General features: G+C 43.4%; 2 protein-coding genes across 5 annotated transcripts; both read right to left on the bottom strand.

Annotated features, from left to right (window-relative positions):
- Positions 1-2,586: 2,586 nt before the first annotated feature.
- LOC120670040 (20 kDa chaperonin, chloroplastic-like) lies at positions 2,587-7,138 on the bottom strand. The gene is made up of 6 exons (XM_039950017.1): positions 6,920-7,138; positions 6,308-6,488; positions 5,973-6,152; positions 3,390-3,545; positions 3,204-3,281; positions 2,587-2,963 (listed from the first exon to the last, which is right to left on the bottom strand). The coding sequence occupies exons 2-6, from the start codon at positions 6,458-6,460 to the stop codon at positions 2,790-2,792; spliced, it is 741 nt and encodes a 246-aa protein (XP_039805951.1). The 5' UTR covers positions 6,461-6,488; positions 6,920-7,138; the 3' UTR covers positions 2,587-2,789.
- A 577-nt stretch (positions 7,139-7,715) lies between these two features.
- On the bottom strand, positions 7,716-14,186 carry LOC120669944 (auxin response factor 16). 4 transcript variants are annotated; one of them, XM_039949864.1, is made up of 13 exons: positions 13,706-14,186; positions 13,325-13,440; positions 13,142-13,237; positions 12,984-13,040; positions 12,745-12,900; positions 12,560-12,644; positions 12,258-12,348; positions 12,006-12,170; positions 11,731-11,926; positions 11,376-11,514; positions 9,232-10,916; positions 8,451-8,641; positions 7,716-8,330 (listed from the first exon to the last, which is right to left on the bottom strand). In XM_039949864.1, exons 1-13 carry the CDS (start codon positions 13,749-13,751, stop codon positions 8,186-8,188), a joined length of 3,168 nt encoding a protein of 1,055 aa, XP_039805798.1. In that variant the 5' UTR covers positions 13,752-14,186; the 3' UTR covers positions 7,716-8,185. The 4 variants fall into 4 exon arrangements, with proteins under 4 accessions (XP_039805798.1, XP_039805799.1, XP_039805800.1 ...); XM_039949865.1 differs by having other exon boundaries at positions 13,325-13,437; XM_039949866.1 differs by lacking the exon at positions 13,706-14,186 and having other exon boundaries at positions 12,984-13,036; positions 13,325-13,437.
- Positions 14,187-14,588: the final 402 nt, after the last annotated feature.

Below are 14,588 nucleotides of genomic sequence, written 5' to 3'. Positions count from 1 at the left end.
CGCCAGAAGAAGTATCTTTTTGTGAGCCAATGGATATTATGGAGTGCAAATGTATGGTAATCAAATTAATTCTAAAATTACAAATAAACTATTGTTTTAGTATAAAAAGTTTCCCGATAATCAAACATGTTAATGTTGGAAGAATAACACAACCTTCTAGAGTATCCTCCACAAGGCAACAAGAAGATATTTTCATGGAGTACTCTTGAATTAGTAATAAATAAATTAAAGAAATCTTTTAATATTTAGAAATTCTCTAGAAAGGGAACACATGTCACCACCTATGATTCTCATGGGCCTATAAATGGAGGACTCCCTCCTTGCCATGCAATCTATCTAAGAGAATAGTAGATGAGAAGGGTGAGTACAAAGAGAGGGTGTGTTCTGTACTTTTGTGTAATACTATTGTGTTGTAATAAATTAAGTATTTTGTAAGTGTTAGTCTCCTAGTTTCTAAATACTTAGTGTATAAATTCTGATTTATCGTAGTCTGGCTCTACCACCCGGGATTAGAAAGGGTCCGGGCTTCATCGTAGGAAGGCTCTGCCTCCCGGAAGCCAGCTTCATCTTTGGTAGGCTTTGCCACCCGGAAACGAGAAAACGGCTCTGCCGTCGAAAGAACCTTATACAAGTAGCTAGAAATTAAAAAAAAAACTAACTGACTCTACAGTGAGTTTGTATCTTAGGTGTAGGTTCTCAGCTTAGAGGGTATTAGGACCACCTCAGTTCCCAACATTAAATTAAAAAGATATCAGTACATAAAATTTTATATAAGGTCTAGATTCTTAAGGGGCTGTTACGATGAGTTCGCCAGAGGACCTTCAAAATCCTAGGGCCCACACTGTAACCGAGGACCACGGGTGCAGTAGGCACCGGCATCATTGCCCGCACGAACGAGGGTATTTGAACGGTCTGGATGTCGCCCCAATTCCCTTTTTCAGCTGAGAAGTTCTGGCTCTCGACCTGAAGATACATGTCGCTGTTGGATAATCGGTTCATGACGAGTAGTATAAAGGAGCCGCCAGAATCGCCTGTGGTGAGCAAGGCAGGTCGGAGAATCTGTTTGATCGTTCGGCTGAGTTTGGGAAGAGAGGTTACGTGGCCTGACATGAAGTTGCAGACATTTTTTTGCATGAACCTTATTTATAAAAAAATATTTTTATCTTCTTCGTACTATCTCCATTTTGAAACCCGATTGTACCGTTGTGTTCTACTCAACGAGACGAACAAAACTAAATCTCACTTGCATATATTTTGAAGATATTTTGCGCTGAAAGTAAGTTGCTATTTTTTATACACATAAGTTGCTAGAAAAGCAGAAAGTTTCATATACATGAGTTGCTACACATATATAAGATAAAAGTTACTAAAAAATATTTTAGTTGTTATAAAAATAAAGTTGCCACAAAAAGTATGATCTGTTTTAAACATAAGTTGTCACAAACAAAATCTATTATATACATAGTTGTCACAAAAAACAAGATGTCATATACATAAATATTAAAAAATGAGTAAGTTTTCATACACATAAGTTTATATACAAGTTGTCACATATATAAAACAAAATATCTATTATACATATACGTTGCTCCACATATAAGATATAAGTTACTATGAACAAAACCTATCATACATTCATACACACAAATTGACACAAAATGAAAGTTATTATACACATAAGTTGTCACCACAGTAAGCCGATATACACATAAGTTGCTATAGAAAAAGAGTAATTCATCATATAAGTTGCTACTAATTCAAAATATCGTTAAAACATATGCTAGTGGGTCTAGTTTTGTTCATCTTATCGCGTAGAATGCAATGGTATAATCAGTTCTTGAAACGGAGATAATACGAAAGAGATAAAACATTTTTTGACAGGCAATATTAAAAAGAAAAGGTATGCAAGGGAAGGGAGGAGGCACGTGAGGGAGGTGGGAGGTACGGGCGTGGGCCGCGTGCACGGTAGCGCATGACCAGATTAGTTTGGTGGGCCAACCCGATGTCGCGCGATAGGTCACCAGCGCGACTCGTCGTTTCTTAAATTTTACCTTTGTGGAACATGAAACATCACATATTCACACTGCTGGACGCTCACGCGGTTTCTTTGATACTTCATGTGCCGGTAATCTAGAACTTATGCTGCATAGCGAGTAGACAGCGTTTTCCCCTGGGTACTTTTCTCCGACCTACTAGCTAGTTTGCGTGGACAGGCAAGAGGACTTCGGCAGTTTGGCTACCACTACCAAGCAGCAGGGGCTACAGCAGCCTACCGGCGTTCACCGGTAGTTCCTGACTTGAACCAGGTCTGGCAAGGATTTCCACTCGAGCTCCCTTGCTCACTAGAGCTACTTGGCAACGCTAACAGGTCTTCCACGACAACAGAACAGCAGACCTGCCCTAAAGAAATAAAAATAAAATAAAAAACAGTCGAGCTCGTCCGCAAAGCAGGCCGAGTCCTGAACATTAGGTGGCAAGAACATCATCACCAAAACTCCAGAATGAATGCAATGCAAGGAAATAGAAGACAGAAAAGATGGGGATTATTTCAACCCCCCCCCCCCCCCCCCCCCCAAATCCTTTATAAAACCAACCGAGTGCTCTCACTATCAGATATTCAGATCTCAGATGTCGACGTCTATGTCCTCAACACGTACTAGCTTTGTAACTTGTGGACATACAAATTCTATCCGACATGGTCCACGTGGGGTCATGATCACCGCAAAGCGATCATTTCATACCACTTCACACCTATGGGTTGCAAGCTAAAAACTGGAAACGAGAGGCTATCAGGAGAGGACAGCCATCACGTCTGACGCTCTCAGCACGATGTAGCCGGTGCCGTCCGCGCCTTTGAACTCACTCCCTGCATACTTGGAGTACAGCACGGTGCTGCCAGCAGGCACTGACAGTGGCTGCCTCTTGCCTTCGTCGTCCAGAGGGCCCGGGCCAACAGCTACAACCTGCACCGGTAGAATAGAATAGATATTTAGCTCATGCATTCAGATGGTAATGATCTTAAGGCCTGTGTTCAGTCTGTTAACTATGCTAGTGCTTTGCCTGTATTATATCAAAACCCTGCAAGCTACAACTCGCACAAGCTAAAACAGTAACATATGGCCCGTAACAATTTTTTAGGTTCACAGTTATAGAACAAAGACAATAGTGTAATTCCTGAAGGCAAACTGGAGCTAGGAACTCACCGTTCCGATGGATGGCTTTTCTTTAGTTGTTTCAGTCAGGATAAGGCCCCCAGGAGTTTTGTCCTCAGCTTCTGCAACCTGTTTCCGTACAAGAGCAGGATATAAGAGCAATTCGCAAATCTCCAAGTTTATTATCCAAAATCAAAACATCTCTGACAAAATTGATATAGCTAGCAGGGAACATACCTTGATGAGAACACGATCATTGAGAGGCTTCATATCCTTCACATCATCGCTCTCAAGAATACCGATGATATCATCCTCTTTTAGAATGAGATGCTTGGAGTCATTGAATTCAACCTCGGTTCCAGCATACTTTGAGTACACAACTTCTGACCCAACCTAATAGACAAAACATATGTGTTACTGCAAAGCATTTCATTGGAGACCAAATGGAGGAGTATGCAAAATAATAAGCATTTAAGCAGTAGGGCACATGAAAGCAACTAAATTGACAGCATTACTGCCATCCAACTTCTCTGCTGCACAATTAGATATACTTTGGCATACTGAAGCAGAAAGCACGTTTGATAAAAAAAAACAACTTACATTGGCTTTACTAGTTTATCCTGATTTTATAACTGAAGCAGAAGATAACTGGTTGAGGAACATATTTGAATGACTGTTTAGATCATAGGGACAATTTCCCTTGAAATTGGTGGTGGTCCAAGTCAACATATTCAGGAACCAATATAAACTCGCTCGTTGCAATTTTAGACAGAACAGGATTCACAGTTTCTTTATGTGCATCAATCAGCACAAGTAGTTTTGATTTGTGCATCACAACAGGTCCCAGAAGAGAATTCAACTCTCCGACAAATCGCTCTATTCGGCTGGCTGTGGCTGATAGCTGGTGCTGATTTGTTGTAAGAGAAAAGTACTGCTGGTTGGCTGGTGGCTGGTGGTTGATGCTGATTTGGTGCGAGAGAAAAACGTTGCTGGCTGACAAGCCAGCTGAACAAAGCGAAAGTTGTAATGAATTTTTACCTCAATATGCAATATTGAAAATTGTCAGTCTTTTTTTCCCTTCTTTTTGAGAAAGGGCGTTTTGAGTTTTGACTGGACCAACATGGGTATCAAACCCTCAATCTGTTGAGACCTACCCGTCCATTACCCCAAACTTGTCCATATTTCCTATTTCCTATTACAAGTTGCCAGATTAGCCTAAACTCACTGTATTACCTATTACCACTTACCAGTTACCAGGTAAAACGTATTGAGTATGATATGTGCATCTAGATTACGATCAGTATACCAAATCTGCTGCCAAGTCTAGGGCATGACTGAAAAATTTGGGCTCAAACTATAGATAAGCTTGGCAACCCAAAATTTGATAATGCTAATACATGGTCCACATGCCATAGTGGGTCGAGTGTAAGTCCAAACGTACCGAACCAAATTTGTGCAAGTGTTATACGAAACTTCCCACTATTCTAGTCCGAAATCTGGTCAGATTTTTGCACCATGTGTAAAAGGGCGTACCCAGTGCCGTAGGCTTCCCGCACTGTGCGGGGTCTGGGGAAGGGTTGTTTTTAAGCCCCAAGTCTTACCCACACAAATGTGCAGAGGTTGGGGCTCGAACCCGGGACCTTCCGATTACAGACGGTAGGCTCTACCGCTGCACCAGGCCCGCCCTTCAAAATTTCATCAAAATGTCAGCTTGCCCATAAGATTATGGGATGTTCTAGCTTGATGTCAGGTGGATGTGGGAACCTCGTTCATCTACATTGATTGTTGGGAATGCTATCTCCATAGAAAAAAAAATGCCATGCCATTTCAAGGTGTGCAGGAAAAAATGTGGGCAATTCGCGGCATACTGTACTGGTACAAATTGCTTAGTATCTGCAGATTAGTACAATTAAGATAGAGTAACACTTACTTATGTTCCCTTGCTATTAAAACTCACGTGAGCTTCTTGTCAGAGGCACTATGAGCTATAAAAAGGACAGAGTTTGACATGGGTGGCTAATCTACAAGATTTGAGAGACAAACTAGGGATCACTATATATAAACAGGTTAACTTGAGGGCTTCTAACTTGATTGCTAATCTAGCAGTCTAACAAGGAAACTAAGGGCTAATCTAACTCAGATACAAAGACAGGCACATATATATATATATTCATCATGCAATGAATTGTTATATCTTCTGTTTTGCATTTCCAAAGACAGGCACAGGTACATATATTGTATCTAAGCAGCATGTAACAAAATAGCTACTTTTTTCTCTACACAACCGATGGCTGCTCTAACTCAATTTTAGTAGCTCATAGCTTGTACATGTATAGCATGCAACAAAAGGTAACATTTGACATGACAGCAACTCTAATGGCACACTGTTCAATACACATGAAAACAGTCACCCTTAGCTTTTCAACAGTCATATGGGCACTGGAAGCCTCCATCCTCCAAAGTCCAGATCAATACAAATTCATCATGAACATGATACGATTTGATGGACAAACCCGCAATGATGCCTACTTCAGCATTTAAAGGAACAAAAATGCAAGAGACGGCAAGTGTCCTATTTCTAGTTGCAATTTACAGTAACTTAGGGTAGCATTAACTGGACCACTTTTGTCTTTTCTTTTTGTTTTACTTAAAAAGTGCCTACATGCGCTGCAGAAAAATGTAATCAAAGTGTTATAGTATAATTGTCGGGTACACAGAAGAACTAGTCACAGCAAGAAATGTAGGATTTCTATAGGTTTTCATTGACAATTCACCAGCAAAACTCATAACAGAGTATACCACCAGAAAACAAGAATTTACCTGTACGCCGACCTCTATTTTCTTATCACCGATGGTCCTTCCCGCTCCAACAGCGACAACATCACCTCCTTGTGGCTTACTCTGCGCAGTTGATGGAAGCAAAATGCCACCAACCGTCTTCTCCTCGGCTGCACCAAGCTTAACAAGCACCCTGTCTCCTAGAGGCTTCAGCGAAGTGTACTGCAACACAACAGCATATTGAACTCAATGCTGCAAACCATACACAAGTACAGCCTACATTCTATCCTACCAAAACAAATGAAGCAAATCATGTAATGCGCTGCCAAAAATCAGGTGCATATTACAATCCACTGTCACGGGTTACGGCCGCATACCTTTGGGGCGACAACAGTGGCAGCCCTGACGACCAGGCTACGGACAGAGCGCCTCGACGAGCAGACCCTGAGCGCCGACGGCGGTGAGGCTAGGCCCTTGTTCGTGAAGGCCACGGCGGCGACTCCGGCACCAGAGAGCTGCACCGACGACATTCTAGTGTGTCCGCTGAACGACGACTACCTGCGAATCGGGACAGACACGAGGTGAGCTTAAATTGGTGAGGACCCAACCTCATCCATGGAGGCCAATGCCACAACCATCCAAATCCGCGAGAAATGGCGGGAATCCGGTAACCAAGCGCGAAACAGTCTAGATTTTATCCTCCACACAAAAAAAAAAAGCACAATCGCGGTAGTCAACCAGCCCCTTCCACATCATGCCCGGTGAAACCCAAATTAGAGTCCACTCGATCCACGCACATGGTGAAACCCAAACAAATCAAACCCTCCTCTTGTGCGACACCAAACCCACACCTGAATCTGCACGCCCATCCACAAAGCAAGCCGAAGAGGACCCCGAATCGGATCGGAGCACGCCACACTGACCCCCAATCCCACTCCTAAACCCGCCAAATCCAACACCCGACAAGCGAGAATCGCAGCAATGGGTACCTTCGGGGCTGGAGCCTGGGCCGGGGCCGCGCTTTGGAATCCGGCTGCCGTGCGCGAGAAGCGAGTCGGGGGCAGAGGGGAGGAGATAAACCCTATGCGAGAGCAGAGCAGCAGCGGGAGCGCCGCCGAGCTAAAAGCCCAGCCCCACTTTATCCCCCGAGTCCCCGCGGTCCGGTGCCCCGCGCGCTCGGGTTACCAGCTCCGATTTGGGGGTTGGAAACTGCGAATTGCGATCGGAATTTGGGAGGATTTGGCGGGGTAAGCTGCTCCGGAGGCGTACCGTACCGTGCGCGATTAGCCGTTTGCTTCGGATTGTTCTAGAACGTTGTAGGGGCTGCTCCTCTTCAGATGGGCCGGACGCTGACATGACCCGATTGGCATTTTTTTTGTTTCTTGCACCACAAATGCGTTCTTCTTTTTTTTTGCGATAAAAATGCGTTCTTCTAATATGGGACTCGGATCAACGAAGCACCACCGTATGCACGGTAACTCTGCTTTTGCCTGCATGACTGCCAAGGCCCCGTTCAGTTCGCGAAAAGGCGACGAAAAGTTATGTTACTTGACAAACAATGTCCAATCATAAATTAATTAGACTTAAAAGATTCATCTCGTACTAATCAGTTAGACTGTGTAATTAATTATTTTTTTCAACTGTGCATATGTCCGAAAATTCGATGTGACGAGTACTATAGAAAAAATTTTGAGAAGTGAACGGGCAAACATGGTTCTACTTGTATAGTAAAATTTTCAAACGTTATTAGGTAAACTTAAACTGCATAAAGACTAAAGGCGATGCTAAGTACAACATTGGATTCGAGTTTTCTGTTTAATTAAGAGATAGTCAATACAACTTCTACTGCTTCAGCAGTGGAAGCAGCGTACTGGAACAATTACACGGGGCTTGCGAGTTGCAAAGCCAGCAGTTACAGGTTTACAGCACATATGTACACTGAGACAATTGAACAATTTGTAGGATTACAATGAATGTAGGTCCCAATAAACAGGGGTAGCTTCCCAACTTCGAGGAAGTTTAGTACCTAAAAAAATAATCTGATTATGTTGAGTAATTACCGGTTTCAGTGGAACAAAGCGTCAGGACCTCCAAATCAAGGCAGTTTGCTGAACAACTTCTGCCAAGTATTCCCCTCAGTTGTCAGTGAGTTGGGTCTAAGTAATACCCCGTAATAACATTAGACATGTATTCCAATCCTTTATCCCTGACTCAGTATCCTTTAAATAATGGTAAGATGCACATTAGTATTTACGTTAGGCCCTCCACGCATTCGCGTCATCCGAAGCGCTACAGGCTTGCGCTTGTGGAGGGATGCAACCAAGGTCACCATCCAAGCTCATTTGCTGTACTTCAGCAGATGATAATATTTTGATGCTCTTCACACAGCTTACAAACTCCCTGCATGTCAGGATTTTCAAATCATCAGAAGGTGAGCAGTTTTTTTTTAAAAAAAAAAGAAAAAACATCATGGTACGGATGGCACGGCACCAAAGATATGAAAGGAAGAGAAGAACTTACTCCCAGGGGTCATCCCCAACAAGTAGGATGTCATTTTCATGATCAACATAGACCAGTTTCCAATCCGTTCTGTAGGGATCTTCAAGCTGCCCTTGAATACCAAACATGCATGCGAGATCATGCCGGAGATCCTCATAACCTCGGTATCGTGTTATATCAATTGATCTCCCCACAGATCCACGTTTTTGAACCTTCAAAACAAGATGATTGGACATGTAACGTAAGCTAAAGGTAGTTATAAAAGGTCAGTGTGCGATTAATGGACAAGTGCGCCCTTACATATCAGCTTGGCGCATAGGAATAACCGAGTCAAATATAGCACCGTATTCAGCCAAGACCAAAAAAAGAGTTGGAGACCGAAAATATTATCGTAAACCTAAGTAGTACATATCTTCATTATTGGAGTTTTTAGCTACATGCACCCTACGTCAGGGAACAATTTATCCCATTTATGGAACGCTGGAAAGTAAACTCATAGCATGCAAATATATATGTATTCCTTAATGTCACAAAAGCAACTTTCTGTGCCAAACTAAGAACTGCACTAGTATTCATAACACCTCCATATCAGTTCATAGAGTTTCTCATGAATTTGCAGGAACATGTCCAAACTACTATTTAAAAAAAATATGCATAAGAAGATCAATTTTTATAAATGCATCAAAAATGCTTCTAAGAGAATATTAGACTAGTTGATGGCGTTGAGAGCACGGGCTCAATATATAGATTATAGGTATGCACAGTACGTGCATTCTTAGGTAAGTGTTACCAAGTAACTAACCTTAGTGAAAGTTCTCATCCGTTGTGTTTGACTGTTCCACAAACCTTGGCTTGCCATTCCACCATCAGCAACAGCTACATCACTTGAACATCCAGGCTTAAAAGACATGTCAGGCACACCAAATGACTGGGAGCTGAATGCAGCAGAGGATAGCTCGTTCTCCACATCCCTATGATCCCTTTGTCCAGAAGGTAGATTGCATATACCCTTTCCTGAAGACATCCCTCTTGACAGCAGGGCATCAGGCATTAATGTATCCACATTTTCTGCAATAAGAAAGTTATCTCTTGGATCAACTTGAGCATTGCTATCCAAACAAACTGGAGGAAAGGAAAAACCTTCTCGTGGGCTCTCATCTAAACAAAAGGAGGTCGTAGATGATGCGTCAAGTTGATCTGAAGCTGGATGCCGACTAGGTGCATGGACTGTTTCTTTACTACCTTGTATATCATTCTTGATTCGATTATCTGACTTACTTTGAATTTCCTGAAGTAGGTGCTCAATATGTGGCGTTGATGGTATCTCAGGCAAATTTCTGCTTCCTTGCTGAGCTCTACTCAATGAATTTATTGGAGAGACACGACTGCCAGACGGAACTGTTGAGCTGGATGGTTCTTCGCTCTCAACAAGTGCTGAGTGTGATCTTACAAGTTGCTGGGGTGTCATGGATCCTGTCATGTGGTTCAAAGGTGTTTGTTGCAAATGCTTGAGCTGGCCCATAGCATCAGCGCCACCTAACTGATGTTGAAGAACTTGTTGTTGGAGAATTTCCTGGCTTTTCTGAGATAATTGTTGGATCAGCTGGGACTGATGCTGTGAGTTCAGCTGAGAAAGTAAATTTTGTTGTTGAATCTTTTGAAGCAGCTGCAGCTGCAGCTCTGATTGTGATAGTTGTTGTAGCTGGGGTTGTTGACTTTGTAGGAGTGCCTGCTGGTATTCAGCTGTTTGTTGCAGCTGTGGACTCTGAGTTAATTGTGGTTGAGGCAAAGAACCCATGGTTGTTAAACCTGGTAACCCTGGCCGTTGTGTAGGTGATTTGGGTAAACCCAGCTGTTGAAGCTGAGAGGACGACGGTTGCAAAATCTGGTTTAACAATTGTGCTTGCGAGACAGCTTGTCCACCTGGAGGCTGTTGCTCTTTCAGCTTGTGCTGGTCCATTGGCTGAAGAGATGCAGGAGCCTTCAACTGCTGTGGTGGCTGTGACTGTTGCCGTTGGAGTTGTTCTTGCTGCTGCTGCAAGTGAATGGCATTCTGCTGCAACAGCTGGGCTTGCTGTTGCTGAAGAATCGTAGAACTTTGCTGCAGTGGTTGGACCTGCTGCTGTTGCAATACATGGTGCGGCTGCTGCTGCTGCTGAGCTAATGAAGTAAGTGCAGGGTGGTCCACTTTTGTACCAGCCTGTAAATTAGGTAAGCCAATATTTTGGGCCTGCATACTCAATCTTTTTGCTGGATCTTCATTGACATTGCCAATCCCATCCTGCATACCCAGTGCATTAGAGGTCAAGTATTGAGACTGTACAGAAGGGGCACCAGCTGTTAGCATCTGAGGATTTTGCTGCATGGCCATCCATTGAACTAGGCTCAGGCCTGGAAATAATGCATTTTGGACATCTTTCAAAGCGAAGTCATCAGCAAGCCACGGCATCGCTCTTTTGAAAGCACTTTCAACCTCATTCTCATCATCTGCAAGATTCATTTTACAGAAGGACAATATATCTTCAGAAAAATGGAAAGGTGCAAATAATAGATACATGAACAATAAATAAGTCCAACAAAAGGATCAACATAAGCCCACTATGCTTGCTCACAGTTGAGGTCTAGCTTATACATAAGGAAGAAGAACTAAGTTCATGAAAGGGAATTTCCATGTCTATGCAACTTATATCAAGGATCATCAACAAGTAGCCCACACTTGCTAATTGTTGATGCGTCAAGGTTATACACAAGAAAGAGTATGGACAAATTCACGAAATAGATCTTCTCCAACATAAGGATACAATGTGGCACATGACAGTCAATTGGTTTAACAAATGCAAAGAAAAAACCGAACTAAAAAGGGATTAGAAGGCCAAAATTTGAGACTGTCCACGTATTGCATTATTTTCCCGTAAGGTAGAAACCATGATATCGCATTATCTGTACCTGGCATTCCAGGCTGCTTAGGAAGTTTTGGCCTGAAAAATGGCGGTGGGCATATATAAAATGGTGTAGCGACGGGTTCAATCTCCCATATTGAAACACGAGTGCGCCTCTCAGATGCTGTTGATTCATCCCAACCAACCTAAAGTGGAAAAGATAGATGAAATCAGATGAAGCTACTATCCTTTATGCTAGTCTTCGAATATCATTTCCATATAGTGTTAGGCAAATCTTATCAAAAATATTTATAGCATCAGGGTAGTGCAACTTCACTTGTTGACACAGCTAACTTTTTACTAGACGTAGCTGAATTAAATGGATGTCGCTGCAGAATTAAAAAAAAAGATGAATGGCAAACCTGAAGGTTTCGCCAATGAGAATTCTTCCACCGGATTGGATCCAAGTCGCCAATCCCTGTGATCGTGCCCATATATCTTCTTACCCCTGAATCCTCTGTCTCAAAGAGCATTCTGAATCGCATGCCAAGGGAGACTTGCGTATACAAAGCCTTATTGTATTTTGCTAAAGGGATTACAAATTCTGATGGGCTTGCCCTATCCAAAGAATAGTATGATTCATTAGCCTGACTATTGGCAGAAAAAGCTTATACGATACAATTAACAACTAAAATACCTTGGATTATAGAAAATAGTAAATGGACTACTATTTGCTGCAGCATGGGCTGCAGCTGCCAGAATTCCAATGTGCATGCTGTCACTTGATAAAACTGATGATGACAGAGCTGGTTGGGGTCTGCTAGCACGACGTATGCCTAAGAGAAGCTGAGATTTCTCATCCCTGGAAAAAAAAAGTAGGAACCATGTTTTCTGTAATTGTTTAGCGACACATATATCTTTTTCAATGTCTAATATTGAGGATATTTACCTTATAAAGAGAACTGAATCACCAGCTAAAAGCCTCTTTGTACTGACGAAGACACTCCAACCAGTAGTCAAAAGATGCCTCTTTGGTTGACCTGCATGTGCAGATAAAGAACAGTGATATGTACATAATGCTTCTGATTGAAAATTTTCACGGACAAAAAGAATGGTGAATAATTGCAAAGGACCAAATGTAAACGATTGATCCATGAAATTCTGACAGTGAGACATAGCTTCATAACAATTTATTATACAGCACAAAGTTCATGTGCACATATTATTTGAGTGCTTGGCAATTTTCTGTACCTCGATAAATGTGTCGGAATTTCCATGAAATATCATGCAGATCCTTGGCAATGAGTTCTTGGGCTGGTGGTTGCATCGTAAAGTCCTATCGAACAGGTTACCCTGGTAAGGGAGGTACTTATTGCATCTGATAAATTCAGAAATCCATCCAAAAAATTCCAATGTTATGAAGAAACTTTACATACTAGTGGTGGAAATATCTTCTCTGCTGCTCGGCGTGGCACTGAGAATCCCCCATGTGAACTTGTGTCGCTTGCTGTCAACGTCTTGCAAAAGAATTCTGCCGGTTGTTTGTTTTGTTTCAGGCCCAGTTCGGATGCCAGCATTGCGTCTCGATCATACTAGTAGCATTGAGAAAGAAATATTTCACTTCCATTGAAGAAATTAACAAAGAAATAACTTTTCCAAAATAATGCTCACATACTTTGTTAACAGGCTGAAGTGTCATCTGGGCATAAACTTCATCCGTTTCAGAATCTGCCTGCACAAGAAATATGTTCCAAGTGCCCAATTAGTGAAACATAAAAAGGAAAGAAAAAAGCAGATACAGCTAAACTAAGTGGGGAACTAGCATTGACATACATGTAAGGTGAGACTTAGAAGCTTGCATATCAACTTAGAAGGCAGAGATGGGTAGCTGGGGATGGTGTCCAGCTCCTTATGCATCGAAGCAGCAACCTAAAAAAGAATTACCAGAACAAGAAATGTAACAGAAATAATTACATGACTCAGCTCAGTCCTTCAGTAAACTGACAAATCCAGCACCTGTTCGCTATGGCCCTGTGGGAAGTACACGACGAGGCTGCCCACGGGCGGCAACGACACCAGGGGGCCGGCACAAGCATGCCACAGCTCCGAGTTGATGGGTTTCTTATCCCCTGCTTTGCAAACCGAGAACTACTAATTATTACACGTATTGCATCCCAAGTTGAGAAAAGAGAATTCATGAACTAAATTTCGTTGCAATTAGCCATAGGCAACGACTAGGACCAACTGAGATTGCCAGACACCTGAATGGTGAATTGGTGATGGCCCATGAATCATGACAAGATGCTGAATTCAGCAATGCTTAAGATGAATGCAATAAATCCACCAGAAATTGGACTGCAAGCAAAGTACAGCAGACATGAGCAAGGGAAATCTCACCTTCCGCTGGGCTGGGCGTGACGCCACCCGATCCCTGATCCTTCATCTCGCGAGATCCTGATCCGAATCCCTTGTCCGGACACGCGAATATCCACCCCCACCTTCTCCCACAGCCCACCACCAGCTTTTATGAACTAGTAGCAGGTACTTGCTAGGAAGGCGCGCCCTTTCTGGCCAAAGTGAGCGGCAAGGCGCAGGTCGGAGTACAAAATTCGGGATCAGCTGAGGCGCAAGGCGAGCACCCGCGTGAATCCGCCGAGTGAATCTTCGCTGCCCACCGCCACACCGTCGCCGCCGTGCCGGGGCGCCGGCTCATCAGCAGCGCCTCGACTCAGGCGCGCTGTGAAGCCTCCACCGCCGCCTCTCCCGCGGCAGCAGCCGCTACCAGGCCTCCGCGTCCCGGCTGTCACTCCGCGCGTGCTCCCGCTCGCCGAGGCACGTGGGTGGTGGAGGTGCGGAGCTGGGACTGGGACGCGAGGGAGGGAAGGCGGAGGAGGGAGACAAGCGGGGTTTAAAAAAAGTTAATTTGATGTATGCCATTATAATTGTGCAACTTCTAAATTATACCACTACAATTCACCTATTCCGAACGATGCCATTACAATTCGTTTGAACCCTCAAACATGCCATTTTCTACGTTTTCGACGACCTTGGGCCCACAATCAGACGTCCGTATTATCGTATAGACCAAAATACCCTTGTTGTAATCCTCTCTCTCCACTCACTGACATCGGGACCCCACATGTCATCCCCTTCCACCATCTATTCTTCTCCTTCCTCTGCTCTTCTTCATCCCCACGACGGCGCCTGCACCTGCCTCCTGGGGGGGCGAGCCCGCGCCCTCAACCTCCCCGACGCCGGTGAGTCCTCCCTCCGCGTGCCT

The sequence above is a fragment of the Panicum virgatum genome, chromosome 4N, assembly GCF_016808335.1.
Source record: "Panicum virgatum strain AP13 chromosome 4N, P.virgatum_v5, whole genome shotgun sequence".
NCBI lineage: Eukaryota > Viridiplantae > Streptophyta > Magnoliopsida > Poales > Poaceae > Panicum > Panicum virgatum.
The sequence above is the reverse complement of the archived record's forward strand: the minus strand, read 5'-3'. Positions and strand labels throughout refer to the sequence as shown.